The following is a 21,497-nucleotide window of genomic DNA, read 5'->3' on the forward strand; positions in this document are numbered from 1 at the left end:
CGGAGCCCCTCAAAGCGCTCAGGCCTTGGCTCCCGGCCAGAGCTGCGCCCCGCACACACAGAGATCTGCAAGGCATACAGAAGGCTCAAAACACATGCGTGAACATCCCAGAACGTTTAGCAGAGAAGCACCCGGCTAGCCCGCGGCCAGGCGGCGCCGCACGCATGGGGCCGAGTGAGGACGTAAGTGGGTCCCCAGGAGAGAAGGGGGTGTGGCCCACGCCCCCCTCCGCGCGCACCTGCGCCGGGCGCTGCGCCGCTGCTCCGACTCCGACCGCCCGGTTGCACCTCCCGGGGGTGGGGGTGGGGGTGGGGGCGGGAGCGGGGGCGGGGGCGGGTGGACGCCGCCGCGAGGAGCGTCCGCGCACCTTTACGGAGTGCCGTGCAAGAGCGGGTTGCACAGGTGCGTTCGCGGAGGTCACGCAGCCCCGCCCGCCGCCTCAGCGTCGGGGGCGGATTCTGTGTTTGCTTTCCATCCTTTTCTAGGGGCTCGGTCCCCACGCGCAGCTGAAACGAAACAACCCGCGTGCAGCTGCTGACTCGACCCCACCGGCGCCCTGAGAGGTGAAAGAGGCACCTTCAGCCGCCTCCGCTCCCTCCCCTCTCCTTCCCGCCTCTGCACAGCTCGCGCTTGGGACTTACATGTTTATTTTCATTCTTCCATGGTTACGTGGATTGACTTCCTACTGCCGCCGCTGCAACACATTCCCACGACCGCTCACACTTCTGAAGTCAGAAGTCCTAGAATCAAGGCGTCGGCAGGGCTGGTCCCTCCTGGAGGCTCCAGGGCAGAAAGTCTCCTGCCTTTTCCAGCTCCTGGAGGCGCCTGCGTCCCTTGGCTTGTGGCCCCTCCTCCACCTGCAAAGCCGGCGGAATAGCAGCGTCCAACCTCTCCCTCTGACCTCTGCCCCCATTGCCACGCCTCCTTCTGACCCGCTTGAAAGGACCCACGTGATTACCCCGGGCTCACTGGATAATCCCGGGTATCTCCCTGCGTCAAGATCCTTAACTTGGTCACACCTGCGGAGGCTCCTGTGCCCCGTAAGGGAACGTACTCCCAGGTTCTGCAGATTAGCACGTGGACAGCCTTGGGGCCATTATTCTGCCGACCACACTAACTGTGTAACTTTAAACAGTATGTTTAACCTCTGTATCTTATCCCGTCAATTTTAGCAAAAGCTCTTGCTACCACCCACGTCATTTGCTCAACAAATATTTGTTCTGGGAGCTGGGCTCACAGCACTGAACAAAACAGGCAAAACCCCTATTCCGGAGGAGTTTATGTTTTAGTGCGGAAGACAGATAATAAAATGAATGAGTGAGTAAATTATGTTCCCAGCACAGTTGATTTTTGGATGATGATTTGGCAAAAGTTATGTGCCTGCCCTTTGACCCAGCAAGCCCACCACTAAAAGTTGTGTGTGAAGCTGTGTGCAAAGTCTGTTCTGTTTCATATCATTATTTATCGCAGCAAACACGTGGGAACAATCTAAAAGCTTATTAATGGTAAATAATTTACCATTAAATATAATTGGTAAGTAAATGGTGCCCAGAAACCAGAATTTATAGCTCAATGTGGTGATATTTATTCTAGGATTTGGGCTTATAGCAAATCCTGTGCCGTGGAGCACAGTCTACGAACAAGTAAACCATGTGGTCTAAATTGCTTTTTTCAAGGCAGAGACTTCTCTGGAGGACAGGAGACCTCAAGCATTGCACACCTTCCGGTGCTTGTCTAACTGGGCCGGAGCCAGACTGGCTTAACGTGACTACCTGTCCACTGAGGACACTTGCTTCTCTTCCTGTAACAGTATTTGGCGTCTGCATTCAGATTTTAAAAGCCGCTTGCCGTTATTGACTCACAAGCACGTGCTGCCTTTTCTCTCTGGAGTCGGATGTTTCCAGTGAGGCGTCTTGGTCCGCCAGCCTCTGACGCGACCTTGTGACAAAGCTGGGAGACCCCGCTCCTCACTGTTCCCAGAGCCACCCCATTCTGAGGCTGCCCTGGGTTTTACAGGATTAGCTCAGCTCCGAGTCGAGGCCTGTTCACAAAACCGGCACAGGAACCAGCAGGAAGAGCAGCCCCGGGGCCAGGCTTGGGTCTCCGCCCGCGGCTCCTGGGGTCAGAGCGCATGAGCAGGCCGGGGAAGGACCCAGGGCGGCTGGAAGCCTCCTGGGTCTCAGCATCCAGACCTCCTTCTACAGGGGCTCCCCTTGCAAGGCCCCCAGGGCCCCTCCCCCTGAGCTGAGTACCAGCCCAGAGTGCTTATCTGGACGCTCCTCTGCTGGACGCCCTCCTTGGCGTCTGAGTCGCTCTCTTGTCGGTCGTGCAGCGAGTCTGCTGTTTCAAATGTGCTGACTTACTGCATCTTCTCACAGCCCTTCACACAGGGGGATGTACCTGAGGTTCCACGAGGCTGCGGGCTCACCCAGCCTGGACGCCACTGTCCCCTCTGTGACCCACCGCCGTTCTCCCCTGGCCCCCTCTCCCCGGTGGGATATTGTCTTGGTTCTCCACTTGCCTTATGTGTGGGCAGAGCTAAAATTATCGTTATATCATTTAGTTATATATCAGTGTATTGTAATCATATTAGTATATATGTTACATGTTAGCGTGTTATATATTAGTATAGTACATACGTTATGTATCAGTATATTAAATGTTACGTATTAGTGTATTTATTATACATGTATTACTACATTACCAATGTTATGTACCAGTACATTATATGTTATGTATTTGTATGTCATGTGTTATATATTTGTGTATTATACATATTGTGTATTAGTGTATCATACATGTTATTATTAGTGTATTACAGGTGTTAGGTATCAGTATGTTATGTTATGTACGGGTATGCCATATGTTATGCATTCGTGTATTATATATGTTGTGTATTAGTGTATCCTACATGTTACATATTCGTATGTTATACATGTTATGCGTCAGTATCTATGTCGGTTGACCCAGACTCTGATCCGGAGCCGCCAGCTCTCAGTCCCCTGCTCTCTGCCCTCCACAGCTGTCTCCCTCATGTCCCTCCTTCGTTCACCACCAGGTTCTGGAAGGTCTGTGTGAGTTCGTCTCCAGGGCAGCACGCCTACCGCAGGTTTTGGTTCTGCTGCTGCCCTTTTTCTTCCCTTGAGATGCCCCTTCATCCCTCCCATCGCTCTGTCTACCCCGTCCTGGCGCTCTCCTGTTTCTGCCTGGGATCTCTTCGTGCCCTCCCAGGAGCCACGGGACTTTTCACCTGTTGGCGACTACAGGAAACCTCCGCAGATGACTTTCTGGTCCCGCCGTGGGCCTCCGAGGTGTGCGTCTCTGTCTTCTGAACGCTGCTCTCTAGGCCACCATCCGTGTGTTCCTAACAGCCCCCTGGCGTCCAGTATCCCTCTTGCCTGACCTCAAATACAGCAAGATCTTTTCAGCCTTGGTGTTTGTCAGAGCCCGACCTTGCCCCACGATCGGGCCCTCACACGCCGTTCAGAGCCCCCGTCCCACGGCTGCCGAGCAGAGAGCAGGCCCCTTCCCGGCAGCTCCTCTGCTGTGCCCACTGCCCAGGCCTGCAGGACCCTGAACGATGGAGCATAAGGAGAGCTACAACCCCTGCAAGCCCCAACCCCGGGCCTTTCTGCTTCTGTCCCCCAACCCCGTGGCACTTGTATGGACTCTGGGCCCCTCCAGGCATAGACGATGGTGACATCACAGGGTTTGTTTCTTGTTTACTTTCGTCCGTATGAGGCAGGGACCTGCCGTTTGCGGTCGTGCTTGTCACACAAAGCGCCTGCAGGGTTTCCCCTCGTGACACCCTGCTGTCTCTGGAGGCCTGACTGGTGGACCCATACCTGCTGTGACACCCATTCTGAGAACGTGGACAAAGCCACGGGGCCACCACGACTTACCCGCTGGGCGGGTGCGTGGCCGAAGCCGCACCCCTCCCCTGCGCTCCATTCCCCGTCATGGAAGCCCCAAATTTAGCTGTGCTCAGAACCTGCCAGATTAAGGCTATGTTGTCCAGCTTTCCTTGCAGCGAATGAGGCTGTGTGATTAATCCTGGCCGAGGGGACATCAGCGGACAGGCCTGTGCTGTGTGTGGGGAGCACAAGCCCTGGACTGCTCTTTGTGGGCGGGCGCGGGGCCCCCGGGGCGCCAGGCTCGAGGGCAACGAAGAAGGTGCCCGGGAGCCTCAGGGCTGTTTCAACGGAGAAAAATACACTTCCGCGGTGCTGGGGTCTCTTTGTTACGGCAGCCCAGCCCACGCTGCCTGGCACGGTCTCCGGAGATGTGCCTCCCCAGCCTCTGCCCGCCGTGCGGGATGGCCCCATGCAGGGCCGGGCGGTGCCGGGCTGCTCAGGCTGGCTCTCTGCTCCGCAACCTTCCAGATTCCTATTACGAACTGTTGTGGGCACACTGGGCCTGCAGGCCAAGAAAAACACTCCTCTTCCGGCCACACAAGTCACAAAGGGTGACAAAGGTGGTGGCGGGGGTCCCCCAGAGGTGGCCAAGCCAGGCGCCTCCACAGCGCTCTGGACTCTGTGGCGCTGCCAGGGGCCACGGCACAGGACAACTGAGGCCCGGCTCCCGGCCCTCCGTCCGGCCAAGGCTCAGGCTCACTCCCTGGAAAGGGTCTTCGTGGCTGTTCTGTCAGCACCAGACTGCCACCTGGGGCTGTCACGCCCGTTCTGCGGGGTCAAGAGGCTCAAGAAACTCCCCCAGAGGGTGGGCGAGGATCAAGAGGGGGTCCTCGTCACCACCGTCCCTCCCCTCCGCGCCCCCGGCCAGCGCAGACGCCCAAGGGGGTCTGGAGCCCAGGCAGAGGGTGATGGCTTCACCACCCGGCACACACGGCCAGCCTGGCTTCGGCCCGGACAGAGGGCCAGCCGGGGGGCCGCGGCTCTGAGTGGGTGGCTGTTGGGGACAGACACCGAGAGCAGGTGAGCGGTGTCCCGGGTCAGCGCCCAGCCCCACACGTCTGTGTGCTCACGGGCTCCTCCAGTGTGACCATCCCGGTGGCCCGTGGCCCTCTTATCTAGGCTCCACTGCTTCTTTATGGATGAAGAAAGCTCTACGTTAATGCACCTGGAAATCAATGCCTCGCTTCCCCACAGCATGTTTGGCCACAGAGAGTACGTCCGGTCAGGGTCAGAGGGCAGAGGTCACAAGGCCGAGTCCTTTCCCCAGGACCAGGGCCAGTCGGGATGGGGTGCCCATTCTCAGATGGTCTGTGCTGTGCTGGGCACACCTGCCCGCTGCACCGACAGGAAAGACAGCTGTAGCGAGAGGTTCCCAGGTCAGCGGGGACGATGGCCTCCACCTCAGTAATGCACAGAGTACCCGTGCAGACATGCACACGTACACACGCACACGCCTTGCTCCACCTCTCCGCTGCAAACCCACGGAGCTTCGCCACCTGCTCCAGGTCCGAGGGTGTCACTGAGAGCCCCCTGCCCGACGTGCCTCAGGCCCCGGGAAAGGACGGCCTCCACGTCGTGTGGACAGAGAACTGGGCAGCCCTCTCGCTGTGGTGCCCAATGCGGCTGCCCTGCCCCTCCTTGCTAGCTCTCGGCCCCTCCTTGCTCTCTGGTCCCCGCCGGCCCTGCTCCCAGCCCGCCAGGGCGTGCAGATGGGTCCAGGCCTCAACCTCATCTCCCCAGAGCTCGGAGCAGCTGGGCTGCGTCGAGGCGGCAGCCTAACCCCATGCACTGGCCATCCCCCCCTCCACGCGCCCCCCCACCTCCAGCGTCTGCCTCCGCCTGGTCAAGACTCCTAATTGGTTCAGAAATCGCAAGTGGACATGACGTGCCATCTCCTGGAGGGGTTCGAGGGGGGAAACGGTCTGCTCCACACCCCCGCCACGGTGCACACGGTAAGTGCATGATACATGCTCCATGCACACAAGGTGGGAAGTACCAAGCCAGGGTCTCAGACAGGAACTCGGGAGCGGTGGCCCTGTGCGCTGGACCTGGCCTGCGGTCTCTTCCCACAGTGATGCTGGGATGGGGCGGCCGTGGGTCTGTGGAAGGGAGGCAGCCCTCCAGGAAACCAGAACGAGCAGAGACCCAGCCCATGGTGTGGAAGTGGGGCTGTGGGGACCCTGCACTCCTGGACCAGGGGCTGGACACCCAAGCAGCCTTTGTATCCCTCCGGGTACACGCCACGGTCCCCTGAGTGATGCAGACACGGAGACTCAGCCCCAAATCACGCCCGTTCCTGGCAGAGCAGAGGGAAGCAGCACACGAATGCCACAGTTATCAAGGTCTTTTTTCTTTTTATTGGCAAAGTAAATATATTTTTATGAAGGACCAAAGAAAATATATATAACTGTAACATATGTACACCAGCTTATAGATTTTATTTCCAATTTACACAACGTTGACATGTTATTAAAAGATTTGCTGTAGCGGCGCCTATGTACACTTTATTTACATACATTCATAGGATGTGAAATAACCTCTCAGAACAAGCTAGTTCATTTGATGTTAATTTCTAGACAAAATAAGGAATGCGTTTCTAAATCAGGGTTTTGGGAGGCTCTATCTAGCTCTTCCACACGCAACGCAGCGGCTCCCCTCTCCTCTTGAAGGTGACCCTGGAGGCTGCCGTCTGGATTTGTCTGGAAACAGGATGAGGGGCTGAGCCACACCGGTACCGTCGCCCTGGGGCAGACCTGCATCTGTCCGTCTGCCCTGCACACTTAACTCAAGCACATGCACTGCCACCTCGCTGAGAGGGGGCTTGTCCCCCAATCCCACATCCACCCGGAGGCCAGGTCCTGCACCCCAGAGCTCCCCACCGTAGCCTCCAGGGGTCAGCCCAAGGGAGGCATCTTGGACAAAGCCACGCTCACACTCCATTGCAGCCCCGGACGTCTGGCCTACTTCCTTCTTCCCAGCACGGCTCCCTCCGGGAACTGACATTTCGAAACTGCACACGTCTTCGGCCCCAGCAATCGAGCGCTAGCCCTGGCCCAGGCGGGGAGCCCAGCGGGAGAGCGGCCGGGCCGCAGGAAGGCACTAGGGCCCCCAGGCCGCCTCCGGGCCCCCCCAGGCGGGGGCGGGTGGAGGCCTGGGTCCGCATCCCCGGGCCCCAGAAGGTGGCCTGGAAGACGACAAGTCCCTCTGAAGGAGGCCAATAACTTGTTGCTACAAAGTACCGGGCGGGGCAGGTGGTCGGGCGGCTCCGGCCCGGTCGGGGTCAGGGCCGAGGCGCACGGCTGCTGCGGGGGAAGCGGTGCACCTTGACGTGCTTGGACAGGTGGTCGCTGCGCGCGAACTTCTTCTCGCACACGGGGCACTGGTAGGGCTTCACGCCCGAGTGCGAGCGCCGGTGCCGGGACAGCTCGTCCGAGCGCGAGAACCTGTGGGACAGGGCGGTGAGCGGCCGCACCACTGCAGCCCCCGGGCCGGAGCGCTCGGGGTCCGCTGGGAGGGTTGCTGTCCCCCCCTCCCCCGCTGCCCCTCCGGCCCCTCCAGGGAGGCGAGAGCAGCCGACAGCAGGCCTGTGCCCGTGCTGGGGCCTGAGGGCCGCTGGTGACCCCACAGGCCCCCGACTGCAGGTGCACCTCAAGCCCCCCTTACACCAGAACTTGGGGCTCCTGTGAGTGTCCGCACGGGCAGCCCTCCCCCGCGAGAGGAGACAGGCCCGGGGACGAGGCCCCTGCCCAGCCCTGCAGGGAGCTCCCAGCTCCTCTGTCGCTTCCGCCACGGAAGAGGAAGGGCCCTCAGACTTGGCCCCCACGACCCCTGGACCCTACTTTCCTAAAAGCTGGGCCCCCTGAGATGTCCCCAAGCAAAACTGCACCCCTGCGAGGTGTTCCTGAGGGTTTAAATGGTTTCCCTGCAGCCTTCCTATTGTGGCCCCCACCAGCGTGGGAGCCCAGAGGCCACTGGGGAGAAGCAGCTGCTAGGGGACCCGAGCTGACCACAGGGCTTAGCTGTCGTCACTGACTTCAGGCACTCCAGGCTCTCCCCACTCCCGACCCTGGGCCAGGCAGTGAGACCCCACCCTCCCTACACACGCTCTCCTCCTCTGTGCTCTGCCTACACGACCTGCCCTTGGCCTCTCTCACTCCAGGACATATGCACGTACTGTTGTACTGTTCCCTGTCTGGAATGCTCTTCCCGCCGACCCATCCCTTAGAGCGCAGCTCAAATGTCACTTCCTCAGGAAAGCCCTCCAGGACTGCATCCCATCCTCAGCTCCCATGGCACTGGGCACTTCTCTTTTCTGGCCCTGGCCACTGTTGCAACTTCAGTTTTCAACTTTTTGATGAATGTCAGTCTGTGCCACTAGACCGTCAGCTCCATGACGAAAGACATACACGCCATGGCCGGCCCAGTGCCAGCGCATGGTAGGTGTCCAGTACATGCATTTATGCGAAAGAGCGGACACGGCGGCGCCCTTGGGAGGATAGAAGCTGTCAGTCAGTCCTCTCCTGCCCCAGAACACACATGCACACGATGCACACTGCGTACACATACATGCCACACGTGTGCACAGCATGAACACAGGTGCACGCACTCACACGTGTGCACACCACAAAGATGGATATGTGAACACGTGCACACGTAAGGACATGTGAACAGGAGCACCCGGCCCAACAGCCCTGTCCGTGGGCCACGCGCGAGGTAGGCGACGTGGCGGCCCGGAGCCGCTGTCCCCCACCCAGCCCAGGCCGGGACTGGCAGCCCACCTCGGGCCTGACCCTGTGTGTGGAAGCCTTGGTCCCACAGCCTGCTGAGGGCCAGGACGGTCCAGCAGCACAAGCCCAGGGAAGGCTCAGGTGGAGGGCAGGAGGGCCTCAGCACCAGATGGGGAGCCCGGCCCGGCGTCCCTCAGCCCCTCCGGTGCCAGGGTCCTGCCCCACGGCGCGATGCGGCCAGGCTTCTGTGCTTGGAGGCTGGCGCTCCACCTCCCATCCCAGGGAGCCAACCGGGGCAGGCAGAGAGCAGTGCTCTTGGCTACCTTTGCCAATAAGGAACTGGCCCGTCTGCCAGGTGAGGAAACTGAGGCTCAGAGCAATGAGTCCCTGATCCAGGGTCACCAGTGACAGAGCAGCCGAGGCCAGAGCGAAGGTCCTGCACAGCGCCCTGCCTGCCCTGCTCCCCGCAGAAGGCCTGGCCTCCTCCACAGAGCCGCGCCAGGCGGCGTGCGCCACTGCAGCCCCGTGCAGGCGGGGAGCGGCATCAAGGCTCCTGGCCGTCAGGGCCCGGGCCACCTGCCCCCAGCGGAGCCAGGCCTGCCCCAGGCGAAGGCTCCAACAACGCACCCTCCCGGCCAGGGAGCCGGGACCGGCCTCCCTGGACCGACGCCAGCACAGCGAGGGCTCGAAGGGGACGAGGGGCTTGCTGGGGTCCCAGAGCCGGTGGGGTGGCCAGATGGCTCAGGCCCCCCCACCCCAACGGTGAGCCTGCGTGGCCCTGAGCAAACTCGCCACCTGTCCTGGGCCTCAGAGTCCGTCCTCTCCCGTCCAGTGAGGTCCTTGGGATTCCTGCCCACCTCCCAGGACTTGTCTCAGAGGCCAAAGTGGTGACACAACGGCCACAGCGGCCTCTCATCAGGGGGGTGCTTGGGAGGGGCAGGTAGCCGAGGGACATCCAGGCCTGAGAAGAGCTGTTCCCAGACACACACCCCCTCCTCTCCCTGTAGCACAGGGGCCCTGAGAAGCCCCCCGCCGCACCCCCCCACCACTTTCTCCCATATGGCAGCCGTCACGGGAAGGGGCCAGGTGGGCAGGAAGCTCTGCTACCTACTGCCTGGACCACCCGGGCACGTCACCAAGCTCTCTGAGGCTGCTCCTCCTGGACACAGGGAGGGGCAGACTGGCCGCAAGGACCGTGAGGGTGCAGAGGCCAGGAGCGCGGAGGGCGATCGCTTGACGGCTGTGAGCTGGGCCCTCTTGAGTCACGACCATGATCGGTGCTGCTGGGGTGCAGGCCAAGGAAGCGCAGGGGTCCAGAGGACGCTCCGGAGCCGCCCCTCCGTCAGCCAGGAAGCCACCGCTGTGCACGGTCAGGCTAACGGTGCCCCAGGGTCATGCAGTGCGCGACCTGCCCGACAGCACTCGGGCTCTGCGACTGCAGGGAAGGGTCGTGGCAGCGGGGCCGCAGCTTCGGATGCTGTCCCTGGCTCTGCAGCCTCAGCCTGCCAGCCTCCTTCTGGGCCCTCCCGCTACGTGGGGCTGCTGGACGTCGTTAGTATCCCTATTAGCTGCGGCAGGAGAGCACTCTCTGTGGATGAACAGGACTTCCCGCTGCACGGAACTGCGTCCAGGAGTGAAGCAAGGAAATCTCTGGGAAGGTGGCAAACAGCTCTTCCTGGATGGTGAGATCCAAATAGGGACAGTCTGGCCCCAGCCCCTTCCAGGGCGCCGGAACCAGGCCACTACGGGGAAAGAAGAGGGCGTACTGGGCTCAGGACCAGACACCGCAGGAAGGGGCAGTTGGTGACCTGGGCCAGTGATGACCTTGGGGGACGCCGTTCACGGCCCAAAGGTGTGCAGGGCAGGGCACAGGACACGACGCCACGGCCAGAACCAGCCCCAGAGGAGGAAGGGTCAACTGCTCGCCAAGACCACCAGGAAGAAGGGAGGGGTCTGGGGGCGGTGAGCTCCCCACACGGAGGGCAGGCCTGGCTCAGGGCGAGGTCCACCCCCCACTGGAGGTGTGGAGGGGGCTGCAGAGACATCCTGAGGCTACAGGCAGGCTGAGGGCCTGGCTCTGCCACGTACCAGCTGTGTGACAGTGGACAACTTCCTGAACCGCTCTGGCCGCAATTTCCCCCTCTCTAAAATGGGACGACAGGCTGATGCCTGCTCGTGGCCTTGCAGCACGTCAGGAGCTTTTGTTTCGCTGTTGCCACCCCTCCGCTCTGTTCTCCCGGCCCATACGCTGGGGCCCGGCAGCTGACAGCCTTGGGGAAGAGATGACTGACATTAGGTGCCCAGGGGGAGGGAGAGGGCCTGGGGCTGCATGTGGGAGAACTGTGCTGGCCACAGCGTGGGTGGGTCGTGCTCTGTCCCGGCGGGCACGTGACTTGATCATTCTGGGCTTCAGCGTCCCGCTGTGTAAAATGTGATGGTGCCGACACATCACGGGGCTGTTGGGAGGCCTCAAAGAGCCCGTGACGTGGGAAGGACAAAGCCAGAAGCATCGCAAGACTGACGACAGCTACCACTGAAGGAGACCCCGGAGACACGGGGCACAGAGAGGGCCGAGCACGCCTGCGCTGCGGAGGGGAGGCTGGCGAGCAGACCGTGTGCCCGTGGGCCAGAATGAGGAGTTTGGACAGGAACCTGAGTGCACCAAAGTAGGCCTAAAGGCCAGGGTAGGTAATGAGCCCCCCGTGGAAGGAAGTATGCAAGCAAGTATGGGGATCTGTGGAGGGAATTCCAGCTCTGAGAGTCTTAGAACAGTGCCTGGCATTCCGTGAGTGCTTGTGAGCTGGTGACTGTCATGTTATCCCCTGTCCTGTCCCGATGGAGCTGCCCCAAAGCCCATCTATCCTCCCACCCAACTGCTGGAAGGACTCCCTCTACCTCTGTCCCTCGGCTGGAGGCTATGAGCATATTTAAGGGACACTCACGTCACGTGCACATTCCCAGGGGTTCAGGATCCCTGAAGACCAACCGGGGAGAAACAGCCCTTCCAAGGGGCAGGCGCCCTCAGCTTCCGGCCAGGCAGTGCGTCTGCCACATGTGACACCATGAAGGCCAGACCCAGACCTGGGAGAAGCTCCAGGAGTGGCTGACAGCAGGGACGGCTCCCAGGGGGGTCCGGGGAGAGCTCACTGTGCCAGGCACCCACCATGCCTGCCCCTGCCGAGGGGGTCCTGGGCAAGACCCGTGCAAGGGCTCAGACAGTGGCAGAGCTGAGTCCCCACCATACAGCTCCTCCCATGGGGAACTCAGTCCCTCTGAGGCCACCGTGCCGGGGCTGAGTCTGCCCCGCTGTAAAGCACTGTGGGCTGAGTGTCCCGTCTACTCTCTGGGGCAGCCCAGAAGGGCACAGGTCCTCTCCTCCTGGGGAAGCGGGCTGGCGGGTGGCCTTGACCAAGACCACACCTTCCCGCCCTGCGGCTCCACCCAGCCTCACTCTGAGCGGAGAGGCCCCTTCCTAACAGTCAGCAGTGGCCGGGGACGGTGGCCGGGAACGTGAGGCTGCCCCACGTCTCCACAGCCTAGCCCCGCCACGAGGAGAACGCAGGCCGAGCCCTGTGAGTCTTGGGTGCCTCTGACCCGGAGTGCCACCCACGTGGAAGCCGGGCCGAGCCCCTTCCGGGTCCTTCTCACACTCTGACCTCGTATGAGAGCGACCGCACAACGCCTGGGAAGGGGCGCTGCTGTGCACCCCTGCACGCACAGCCCTGGCAGGCAGTGGCAGGGAGCAAGTCCTCACTTTCCAGATGGGAGACGGAGGCTCGCCCAGGGGACCACTGGAGGGCAACGGTGGGAGCGGCAGATCGGGGCTGGGGCTCCGACCTTCGCCACCAGCTGCCCCACCCCAGGCGTCAGGACGCCCTCTCCTGCAGCTGAGCCCCTGCATGGCCCCGAGTCTGACCACTGAACACGGCACCCCGCCAGCCCACAGGCCCCGCAAGCTGCCCCGTAAGTACACCCGGCCGGGAGGCGGGAGGCCCGCAGGGCTGGGGCTGGGGCTGGGGCTCTGGAAGAAGCCCTCAGGTCTGTGGGCGCCTTTGGAAAAGCCCCTTCTCTGGCCAGCTCAGCACTCCATGGCGAGGGGCCGCCAGCATCACATCCAACACTCAGGTCACAGCTCCCAGCCACGCCACAGCCTTGGCCAGCCGGGACTCTGCGGCCAGCACCTCTGCCCAGGGGGCCAACTCTCAGATGAGATCCCAGCAGGAAACAAAAGCTGCAAACTGTCCCCCGTGCGCTGCGTGCACCCACGCACACACACGCCCAGGGTACAAACGTGCCACGCGCACACGCACCATCACATTTGGTCACGCAGCAGAGACCCACGTGGAGACGGCAAGGTGCACACACGAGCCCGCACACACAGCCACACGCCCCTCGTGAGGTCCGGTTCTGCACACGGAAGAGCGTGCCTGTTGTTACACGCACACACACGCACACACACACACACACACACGGAAGCTGCACCAGTCAAGACCCAGACTGTGTTGGCAGCACACGCACCTCCTGGGCAAGCCAGCTTCCTGCAGGGAGGGTGTCCTAAACAGGGGAGAGCCGCCGGGGGCACCCCTGAGCGTGTCGGCTCCCGACCTGCTGCCTGAGCTTCAGGAAAAGGTGGACGTGCCCTCCGAGAAGGTGGGCCCCCCGGGGGCCTGGGGGAGAGCCACAAGGGTGCCGCCCAGCTCGGCCTCTCATGGGCTGGGGAACCCTGGGCAAGCCCCCACCCTACCCCTTGGAGAGCCGGTTCCCCCACGGTGCTGCCCCCACCCCCACCCCTTGGAGAGCTGGTTCCCCCACGGTGCCGCCCCCACCCCCACCCCTTGGAGAGCCGGTTCCCCCCGCGGTGCCACAGAGTCGAGAGCCTGGAAGGAGTCCCCGCCCACGGTGCAGCACCCCTAGCCTGGTCCTCGCTCTTCCTTGGCCTTTCTGGCTTCCCAAACCCATCGCCAGGTACCCCGTGCGGAGCACAGCCTAGGTGCCCCAGGACCCTGTAAAGACAGCTGGCGCCTCTGGTCGGGCTGTGACTTCTCTGATCTGACGCCTGGCTTCAAGTCCCTTCTGCAAAGTGGCGCGCCCTTGGGCAAGTTACTTAGCTGCTCTGAGCCTCTGCTTACTCAGCCGTAAAGGAGAGTAAGGGTGGTACTTACCCTTGGGGGCACCCCGAGGCACGAGGAGCGGTGCACACGGCTGCAGCCGCCCTGCACTATTCTGAGCTGCCCTGTCACTACCACGAGAGCCCTTCTGCGTGGCCCAGCCCCTCTCCTCCAGCACGGGCGCAGCCTTACCTGGTCACCGTGAGACTGCAGACCAGGGATCTGGAGGCACCAGAAAACCTCTGGGCGGTGTGCCAGCTCTGGCCCTGCCCCTGCCCACCCCTCTCTCCCCTTCCTAAGCAGCCTTATCTAAGGGTGGGGAGCGTGGCCTCGACAGCACAGCCGGGAGCGTGGAGACACCCGGCCTGCCGCCGCCATACTGACCTCCAGCCGCAGCCCGGCCAGGTGCAGGCGAAGGGCTTCTCCCCCGTGTGCCGGCGCAGGTGGGCCTTGAGGTGGCTGCTTTTGGTGTACATCTTGCTGCAGCCGGGGAAAGTACACTTGTGCATTTTGATGAGTTCTGCCGCCGGATTCTTGGGGAACTTCTGGCCCATGAGGAGGCCGGCGGAGCCGGGCCCCAGGGGTCCCGACCCAATGGGCTTGGCGGCGATGGGCACAGGGGCGATGCGCACGAACTTGGAGGGCAGGTTCAAACTGGAGGAGGGCACTGCCTGGGGCACCAGCGTGAAGGTTTGCCCCTGGATGTTGACCAGGAGCTGGGCCACCTTGACGCTCTCAGCGGCCTGCCCGGGGGAGACGGGCTCGGCGCCAGATTCCTGCTTCACCTGCACCGGCTGGATCTGCAGCAGCACGGGGATGGGGCCGTCGGGGGCGGGACCCCCACCCGCGCTCTGGCTGCCGCCCACACCAGCTCCCGGCGGGGGGGCACAGCGCTCTCTCCCACTGGCCCCAGGATGGAGGTAGCTCCTGTGTGGCCCGGCAGAGAGCTGGCCGCGGGCCTCCAAGTCCTTGCTGTTGCTTTCTGGGGCCTCCTTCACCCCTGGTTCCATGTTCTCCTCCAGAAACTCTTCGATCTCCTCCAGGGTGGGCTGGAAGGGCCTCGGGACGTCATCGGGGTCTCCCACAGGAAACTCGGGGAAGGAGAAATGCTCCCCCTTCACAGGTGCCGGTGCTTTCCGCCAGGTCCCCCAGGCCATGGGGCCGCCGTTGGCCCCAGCGCTGCCACCACTGCCGCCGCCGCCCAGCGTGGCCTGGGACAGCAGGAAGTCCAAGATGCTGTCCTGGCCCTCGGCCCCGGGGCCGCCACCGTAGCAGGAGCAAAGGGCTTGCGAGTCAGGGCTGGCACAGGAACAGAGGCTGGAGGCGTCACTGTCGTCCTCCGAGAGGGGCGAGGGCAGCATGTGGTATGCCCGTCCGCCGGCCAGCCTGTCACCCAGGTAACCAACGGGGTACTTCAGCGACGAGAAGGTCTCGTCCACTGGAAGCAAGTGGTCCACCATGCTGGCCTAGCCGTGCTGGGGGCGGCTGCGGAGAGGAAGGAGGAGGCCCAGTCAGGAGGGCAGCGCGCTCACCCGCCACCTTGGGGGCGCCTGACCCCACTCTGTGGCCGGCCACAGCCGCCCACAGCCGAACATCTGGGTCCTGCGTCCATCCTGGCTCACGGGAGAACTCTGTCTGCAAGAGTGTTTTCTGAAATTGCACCACCTGTTTGCAAAAGTGCTCTCCAAGCCCATTGCACAACCCGGCTCTTGTGGTTGCACAGAGATTTTCCAGAACAATTCTGGGAAGGAACATGCGTGTGTCTGCAAGTGACTGGGTGTGAGTGCACGGGAGGGAGAGGGTGAGCGTGTGAGGAGGCCCTCGGCACCCCGAACAGCCAGGCGGCACCCCCGTCCAGCTGAGCAGAGTCACTGCCATCCCAAGGACAACCGACCTCAGCCTCATTCTTGCAGAATCACTGGAGGGGGTAGGAGAATGGCCACCTGCCCTCTGACCCCGTGCTGCTGCAGCTTGGGTAGGGTTTCCAGATTAAGCAAATAAAAATAAAGGCCACCCAGTTAAACCTGAAACTCAGATTCTAAAGAATGAGCAACTTTTTTTTTTTTTTTTTGCTGTACGCAGGCCTCTCACCGTTGTGGCCTCTCCCGTTGCGGAGCACAGGCTCCAGACGCGCAGGCTCAGCGGCCATGGCTCACGGGTCCAGCCGCTCCGCGGCATGTGGGATCCTCCCGGACCGGGGCACGAACCCGTGTCCCCTGCATCGGCTGCGCCACCAGGGAAGCCCTGAACAACTTTTAATATGTGTGTCCAAACGTTAGATGGGGCAGGCTTATATTAAAGAATTATTTCATCTGAGATGCAAATATAACTGGGCAGTTTGTATTTTAATCAGGCAAGTCTAGTCGGAGGCAAAAAATTAGACGCCCTCACAGGCTGTTTCCCCATCTGAAGGGGGACAGCCCCCCACCCTCCAGTTCTTGGACCCCTCCTGTCTCAGCTGCCTGCTCTGTGAATCAGGGAAGGCAGGGACAGGCCTTCACAAAACGCTCTCAACGGGGCCGGCACCTTCCCCGGGGCTTTCCTAGCGGTGCAAGGGCCAGGCCCTGTGGCGGTAGCCCGAGGGAGCAAAAGGCACCCAGGTCCCAGAGCCCAGCTATTATCTCCTTTGACTTCACAACTGCCTGCTGCATGGAAAATAAGACCCCTTGGGCTGCACCCCGTGGATCACTCACCACCTCAGGAAGGCCCAGCTCATGCCCGTCTCCCTACTGGACCAGGGGCTCCATGAGGGCAGGCTGGGCCGTCGGGTCGCAGCTGTGTCCCCAGCTCCTGGTGAGGCAGCTGGTGCCCAGGAGGGGCTCAGAGAACGTCAGCAGAGAGGAGAGGGGGAAGCTGAAGGCCATGCTGGGTCCGGTGTCCAAGGAGAGTCAACAGTGTCTGGCTGTGACAGGGCCACCTCTGCGGACCTTTGTCCCCACCCAGTGACCATAGCGGGGTGTTTGCTGAGGTTGAGGAAAGAGCCTCTGCTCCCTGGCATCACGTCTGCACCCACCCCCTTGCTCTGTCGCGAGCACCAGTCCTGCACCTGGCACCCAGCACTGCCCAACGGTCAACAGGCCCAACCAGGGGCAGGGACCTCCCAGAGCCAGGTCATCATTAGTGACCTTGGGCAAGGCCTCGCTCTCCCAAACCTCATTTTCCCATCTGTTCCATGCTCTGATGACCGTGTCCAGGAAGCTAAGGCAAGGTGACAAGTTTGCACCCAGGGCAGTTTTGCAGGAGAACGTTTGGCCTTTTGGTTTTAAATATTCAGCTAAGCATTTAAAACTGGGAGTTTAAAAACATACACTATTCACCAAATAGGGTGCTGAGAAGGAATGAAAATGCCAGATAATGTGAAGAACAGAGTCCACACTCAGCCTGAGACCCCCCCCCTCCCCCGTCGCCCACGCTGAGCTCCTGCCTCTGCAACTTACCAGCTGTGTGACCTTGGGCAGGTGGCACAACCTCTCTGTGCCATGTTTTGGATGGGGATCCTGCCAACTGTGCCTAGTTCCTGGGTTTTTGTACCACCAATGAGCTAACACACGCTGAGCACTCACTACAGGGGCAGGCGTCCATGCAGATGCCCGTCAGGACTAGTCTTCAGGGTTAGCCTCAGTGGGTGAGTATGTGGTCTTTCTGCCCCTCTGCTGTGATGCTTAGGAATCCGGGGACTCCAGCCTTCCTGGAACCAGGACTGAGGCGGTAAGGGGCAGATTGGGCCGTGTTCCTGCCCTTGAAACTCTCCCCTGAAATGTGATCACTAACTGAATATTCCATGATATTAAGGAATTACAGTTAATATTTTTAACTGTGATGATGTATTGTGGTTGCTACACACTTTTCAAAGGACGCCTTACATTTTAGAGATATAAACTGAGGTATTCACAGATTAAATGATACCAAAGAAATAGAGGGGGAAATAAATAAGTAGAGTAGGGCGGGGTAGGAGGAAACTTACAGATTCCCAAGGAAATGGGACCCAATCTCGTCCCAGCAGCCCAGCATCTGGACCCTGCCCATCCGCCCCAGACCTCAGCTCCACCTGCCCCGCTCGCACTGGCTGTGCCCCAAGCTCACCAGCTTCATGGCCTCAGGCCAGGGCCCTGGCTGTTTCCCCTCCGTGGACCCCTCTTCCCCAGCACTCTAGGAGGGAGTACCTTATTTAGATCTCAGCTCATAAGTCACTCCCCGTGGGACCTCCCTGATCACCCTCGGTTACACCACCCCACATCGCAGTCTTCCTAACAGTCGCCACTGCCTGAAACTATCTTAGTTATGTATTTGTGTACCTCATTTTCTGTCTACCTCCCCACCAGAATATAAGCCGTTCTGACTGTTACCCCAGAGTCTGAAACAGGACCTGGCAGAACTTTGCTGACTGAGTGAAAGGGCTGGGGCCGGGGTGGGGAAGCAGCAGCCGACCGCCTGGGTCCTAACGCAGGGCTCATCGGCCTGGGTGGACGCAGGCACTGAGAGCCCAGTAGGGGCTGCGGGGTGCCGGGCGCCGGCCCTGAAACACAGCAGCACGTGGCACGGCGAGAGACGCAGGCTGCGTGCAGGGGGAGGGACGCCCTGTTCCGGACTCCGCCCCTCCCCGGCCCGGCCAGGCCTGCTGTTTATCCTCCCGGGGACACAGCGGCTGCAGGAACAACATGTAATTGATAACAAGCCCAGCGCCGGCCAAGGGCCTTCCATTGGGTCAGCGTGAAAATCACGGGGGCGGCGGGCGGGGGCCGCCCTTCAAAATAAGAGTCTCCACTCCCGCGCCGCCCCGCAGGCCCCAAAGTCGCGAGCCCAGCGTCCTCGCACCTGTGGGGCGGCGGGGCTCCCCACGAGCCACCCGGCCCTTGAGGGGAAGTGATTTCAGGGGCTCAGGCACTTGGGGATTTTGTCACCCGGGCCAGAAAACAGCGGGGGTGGGGGGAGGTCCACAGGGGGCCGACCGAGGGGAGAGAGAGCGAGCGGACCGTTGCGGCGAGCGGGGTGGCTTCCCCGCTCCGCTAACCGCGCGGGGGTGCGAGTTCCCGCCGTGTGACTGCGTGTGCGGGCCGTGGTGAGAGCCGGGAGGGGCGTCCGCGACACGCTCGCGCGTGGAGCCGCGTGGTGTCCCCGCGTGAGTGGGAACGTGTGTGGGAAAGGGGGGCAGGGGGAGCCTGGGGCGCCGCCCGCGGGGCACCGAGCCCTCGGCCCGCGCCCCCTCCCGCGGGCCGGCTGCGGTGACCGACAGTAACCCCTCCGCCCCTCCCCGCCGCGCGCCCGCCCGCCCGCCCGCCCGCAGGCCCCGTCGCGCCCGCCATATGGGAGGCCGGCCCGCGAGACGCGCACGGACACGCGGGGCCAGGCGCCTAGGCAGCGGGCCAGCCGCGCGGGGAAAGTGCCGGTGGGCACGTGGGGTCGCTGACCCACCAGCCTGTCCGCCCCCGGCCCCGCGCGGGGCTACCCCGCTCCTCCGACATTTCCTCCGACGCTCACGAGGAGCCTGGGACAGCCGTGCGGGCGCCCGGCCTGGCGTGCAGAGGCCCGCCCGCGCCCCCCGAGCTCCCCTGCGCCCCGCCAGCCCCCTGCGCGCCAGGCCCGGTCCACTCGCGTCCGTCCTCGCCGCGCCGCTCCCACCTGAACTCGGCGCACGGCCGGCCGGCGGCCAGGCCCGGCGGTCCCGGGGCCCTGCGGGCTGCGCTGGGGGCGGCGGCCGCGCGTCCTGCACTCGCTCTTGGTCGCCCCGGCCCGCGTCGCTGCGGCGGAGCCCCCGCCGCCGCCGCCCGCTCGGCGCTCACTCCCGGGCTCACGTGACGCGGCGGGCGCCGCGAAGGCTCGCAGGAGGCTCGGCCCCGGGCGCGCGCCCCATTGGCCAGCGCCGCGCGTCACGCGCCCCGGCCCCGCCCCCTCCGGCCCCCTCCCTTCGCAGTGGACTCGCGGCGGCCGCGGTGTCCGTTCCCGAGGCTCTAGCCCAGGTGAGAACGTGGGGCTCCGAGAAGGGCCCACGCGGGGTGGGCGCCGCGGGGCAGCCCCGGCCCGACCCGCTCTCCCCGGCTCCCACCTGCAACCCCGAGCGGGCCAACAGGTAAAGCCAGGACTTGTCGGGGACGCTGCTGGAGAGATGCGGGCGGGTGTCCGGCCAGGTGAGCCTCCCGCTCCCTCGGGAGAGCGCGCTCGCTGGAGTCCGCAGCAGCCCCTCGGGGACAGGAAGCACGAGGCGCAGAGTGAGCGGCCCAGGAGACACGTGAGCTGAGGGTGCCGCTCACCCAGCGCGCCCTTTAACCACACCTGTCGGATCCTCAGGCAACATTCTACAGATGAAGAGAAGGACTCTGAGGCCGTGGTCCTCCCAGCACACAGCTGGTAAGCAGGGATGAGGGGTGAGCAAGCCCGTCCGTCTGCCCCGAGAAGGCATCTTCCGGGCAACCAGGCTGGTGGGCAGAGAGCGCCTTCTACGGAGTTGCATCCTTTCCCTTCCTGGCTCTGGAGGCGGAGAGCGTTTCCGTTCCTCCCCAGAACACTGCTAGAACCGCAACTGATAGCCAGGACCTGTCCAGGCTCTCTGGAAGGCTGTGGGTCTGGGCTCCCAAGTACATGCCGGGCACTGGATCCTGCATCCCGGGGCCGTCCCCGCGCACACAGCAGTGCCAGGGATGCAGCTCCTGCTACCACGAGGGGCCAAACTGGGGCTTGGCCGGTGGGTTTGGAGGACGCTAGCGTCGAGGATGATGATGATAATGATGCTGTCTGCACTGCCCGAACGTTCATGGAGGCCGTGGCCAGAAGCTGCAGAACAGACGGAGTTCACCCTTTCCTATAGAAGAGACGGAGGTCTGGAGGGTTCAAGCTCACTGCCTTGTCGCCTGTCATTGGTCCTTTGCTCCTCACACACTCTCAGGCCAGTGTCCCCCATCTCTTTGGTGAAAATCACACTGAAAAGTCAGAAGAAGCTTGGAAACAAAGACACATCCATAGCTTCAGCACACAAGGAAGCTTCGGCACAGGCTAGTTAAGAAGCTGAGCAGAGAAAGACAAGCACTGTATGGTCTCACTTGTATGTGGAATCTAAAGCAGAAACAAAAACAAAATGATAGAAAAAGAGATCAAATTTATCAAAGGAAGGTGAGGGGTGGAATTAGAGGAAGGTGGTCGAAAGGTGCAAACTTCCAGGTATAAGAGAAGTAAGTACTAGGCATGTAATGTACAACATGATAAATATAATTAGCACTGCTGTGTGTTATATATGGAAGTCATTAAGAGAGTAGATCCGAAGAGTTCTTATCACAAGGAGAAACACCTTTTTTTTCTCCTTTTGCTTTTATTGTATTCATATGAGAGGCTAACTAAACTTATTTTGTGGTAATCATTTCACAAAATACGTAAGTCAAACCATTATGTTGTACACCTTACACTTATACAGTGACATGTGTCAATTATATCTCAATAAAACTGGAGAAAAAAAAAAGAAACTGAAAAACAGCCAAGATGCTGTGTTACAACCTGAGTCAGATCATGTCCCTTCTTGACCAGAACATTCCATGGCTCCCCCCTCACCACTGCCTTCAGTGCTCTACAGGGTCGGCCCCCATCCTGACCCCAACCTTCCCTGTACTCCTCTCCCCCTTGCTCACATCCCTCCCACCACAATGGCCCCTTGTGGCCCCTCCGACATACCAGGCACAATCCCACCTCAGGGCCTTTGCACTTGCTGTCTGCTGCCTTTGTAAGCTCTTCCCCCGTGGCTCTATCACCCGTTCAAATGTTAC

At 61.7% G+C, this 21,497-nt stretch overlaps 1 protein-coding gene across 2 annotated transcripts; it reads right to left on the minus strand.

The window, feature by feature from the left end:
* Positions 1 to 6,337: 6,337 nt before the first annotated feature.
* KLF15 (KLF transcription factor 15) lies at positions 6,338 to 19,518 on the minus strand. 2 transcript variants are annotated; one of them, XM_082663681.1, is made up of 3 exons: positions 19,369 to 19,518; positions 14,134 to 15,234; positions 6,338 to 7,357 (listed from the first exon to the last, which is right to left on the minus strand). In XM_082663681.1, the coding sequence occupies exons 2-3, from the start codon at positions 15,207 to 15,209 to the stop codon at positions 7,195 to 7,197; spliced, it is 1,239 nt and encodes a 412-aa protein (XP_082519807.1). In that variant the 5' UTR covers positions 15,210 to 15,234; positions 19,369 to 19,518; the 3' UTR covers positions 6,338 to 7,194. The 2 variants fall into 2 exon arrangements, with proteins under 2 accessions (XP_082519807.1, XP_082519808.1); XM_082663682.1 differs by lacking the exon at positions 19,369 to 19,518 and adding an exon at positions 16,443 to 16,826.
* Between the last annotated feature and the right edge of the window lie 1,979 nt (positions 19,519 to 21,497).

Source organism: Grampus griseus, assembly GCF_964374135.1.
Source record: "Grampus griseus genome assembly, chromosome: 10".
NCBI classification, from domain to species: Eukaryota; Metazoa; Chordata; class Mammalia; order Artiodactyla; family Delphinidae; genus Grampus; species Grampus griseus.

Excerpts from the sequence above, each read along its gene's own strand:
- KLF15 (XM_082663681.1), bottom strand. The coding sequence starts at position 15,209 with ATGGTGGACCACTTGCTTCCAGTGGACGAGACCTTCTCGTCGCTGAAG. Across the intron at positions 7,358-14,133 it reads TGGCCGGGCTGCGGCTGGAG|GTTCTCGCGCTCGGACGAGC; the intron begins GTCAGTATGGCG and ends CCTGTCCCACAG.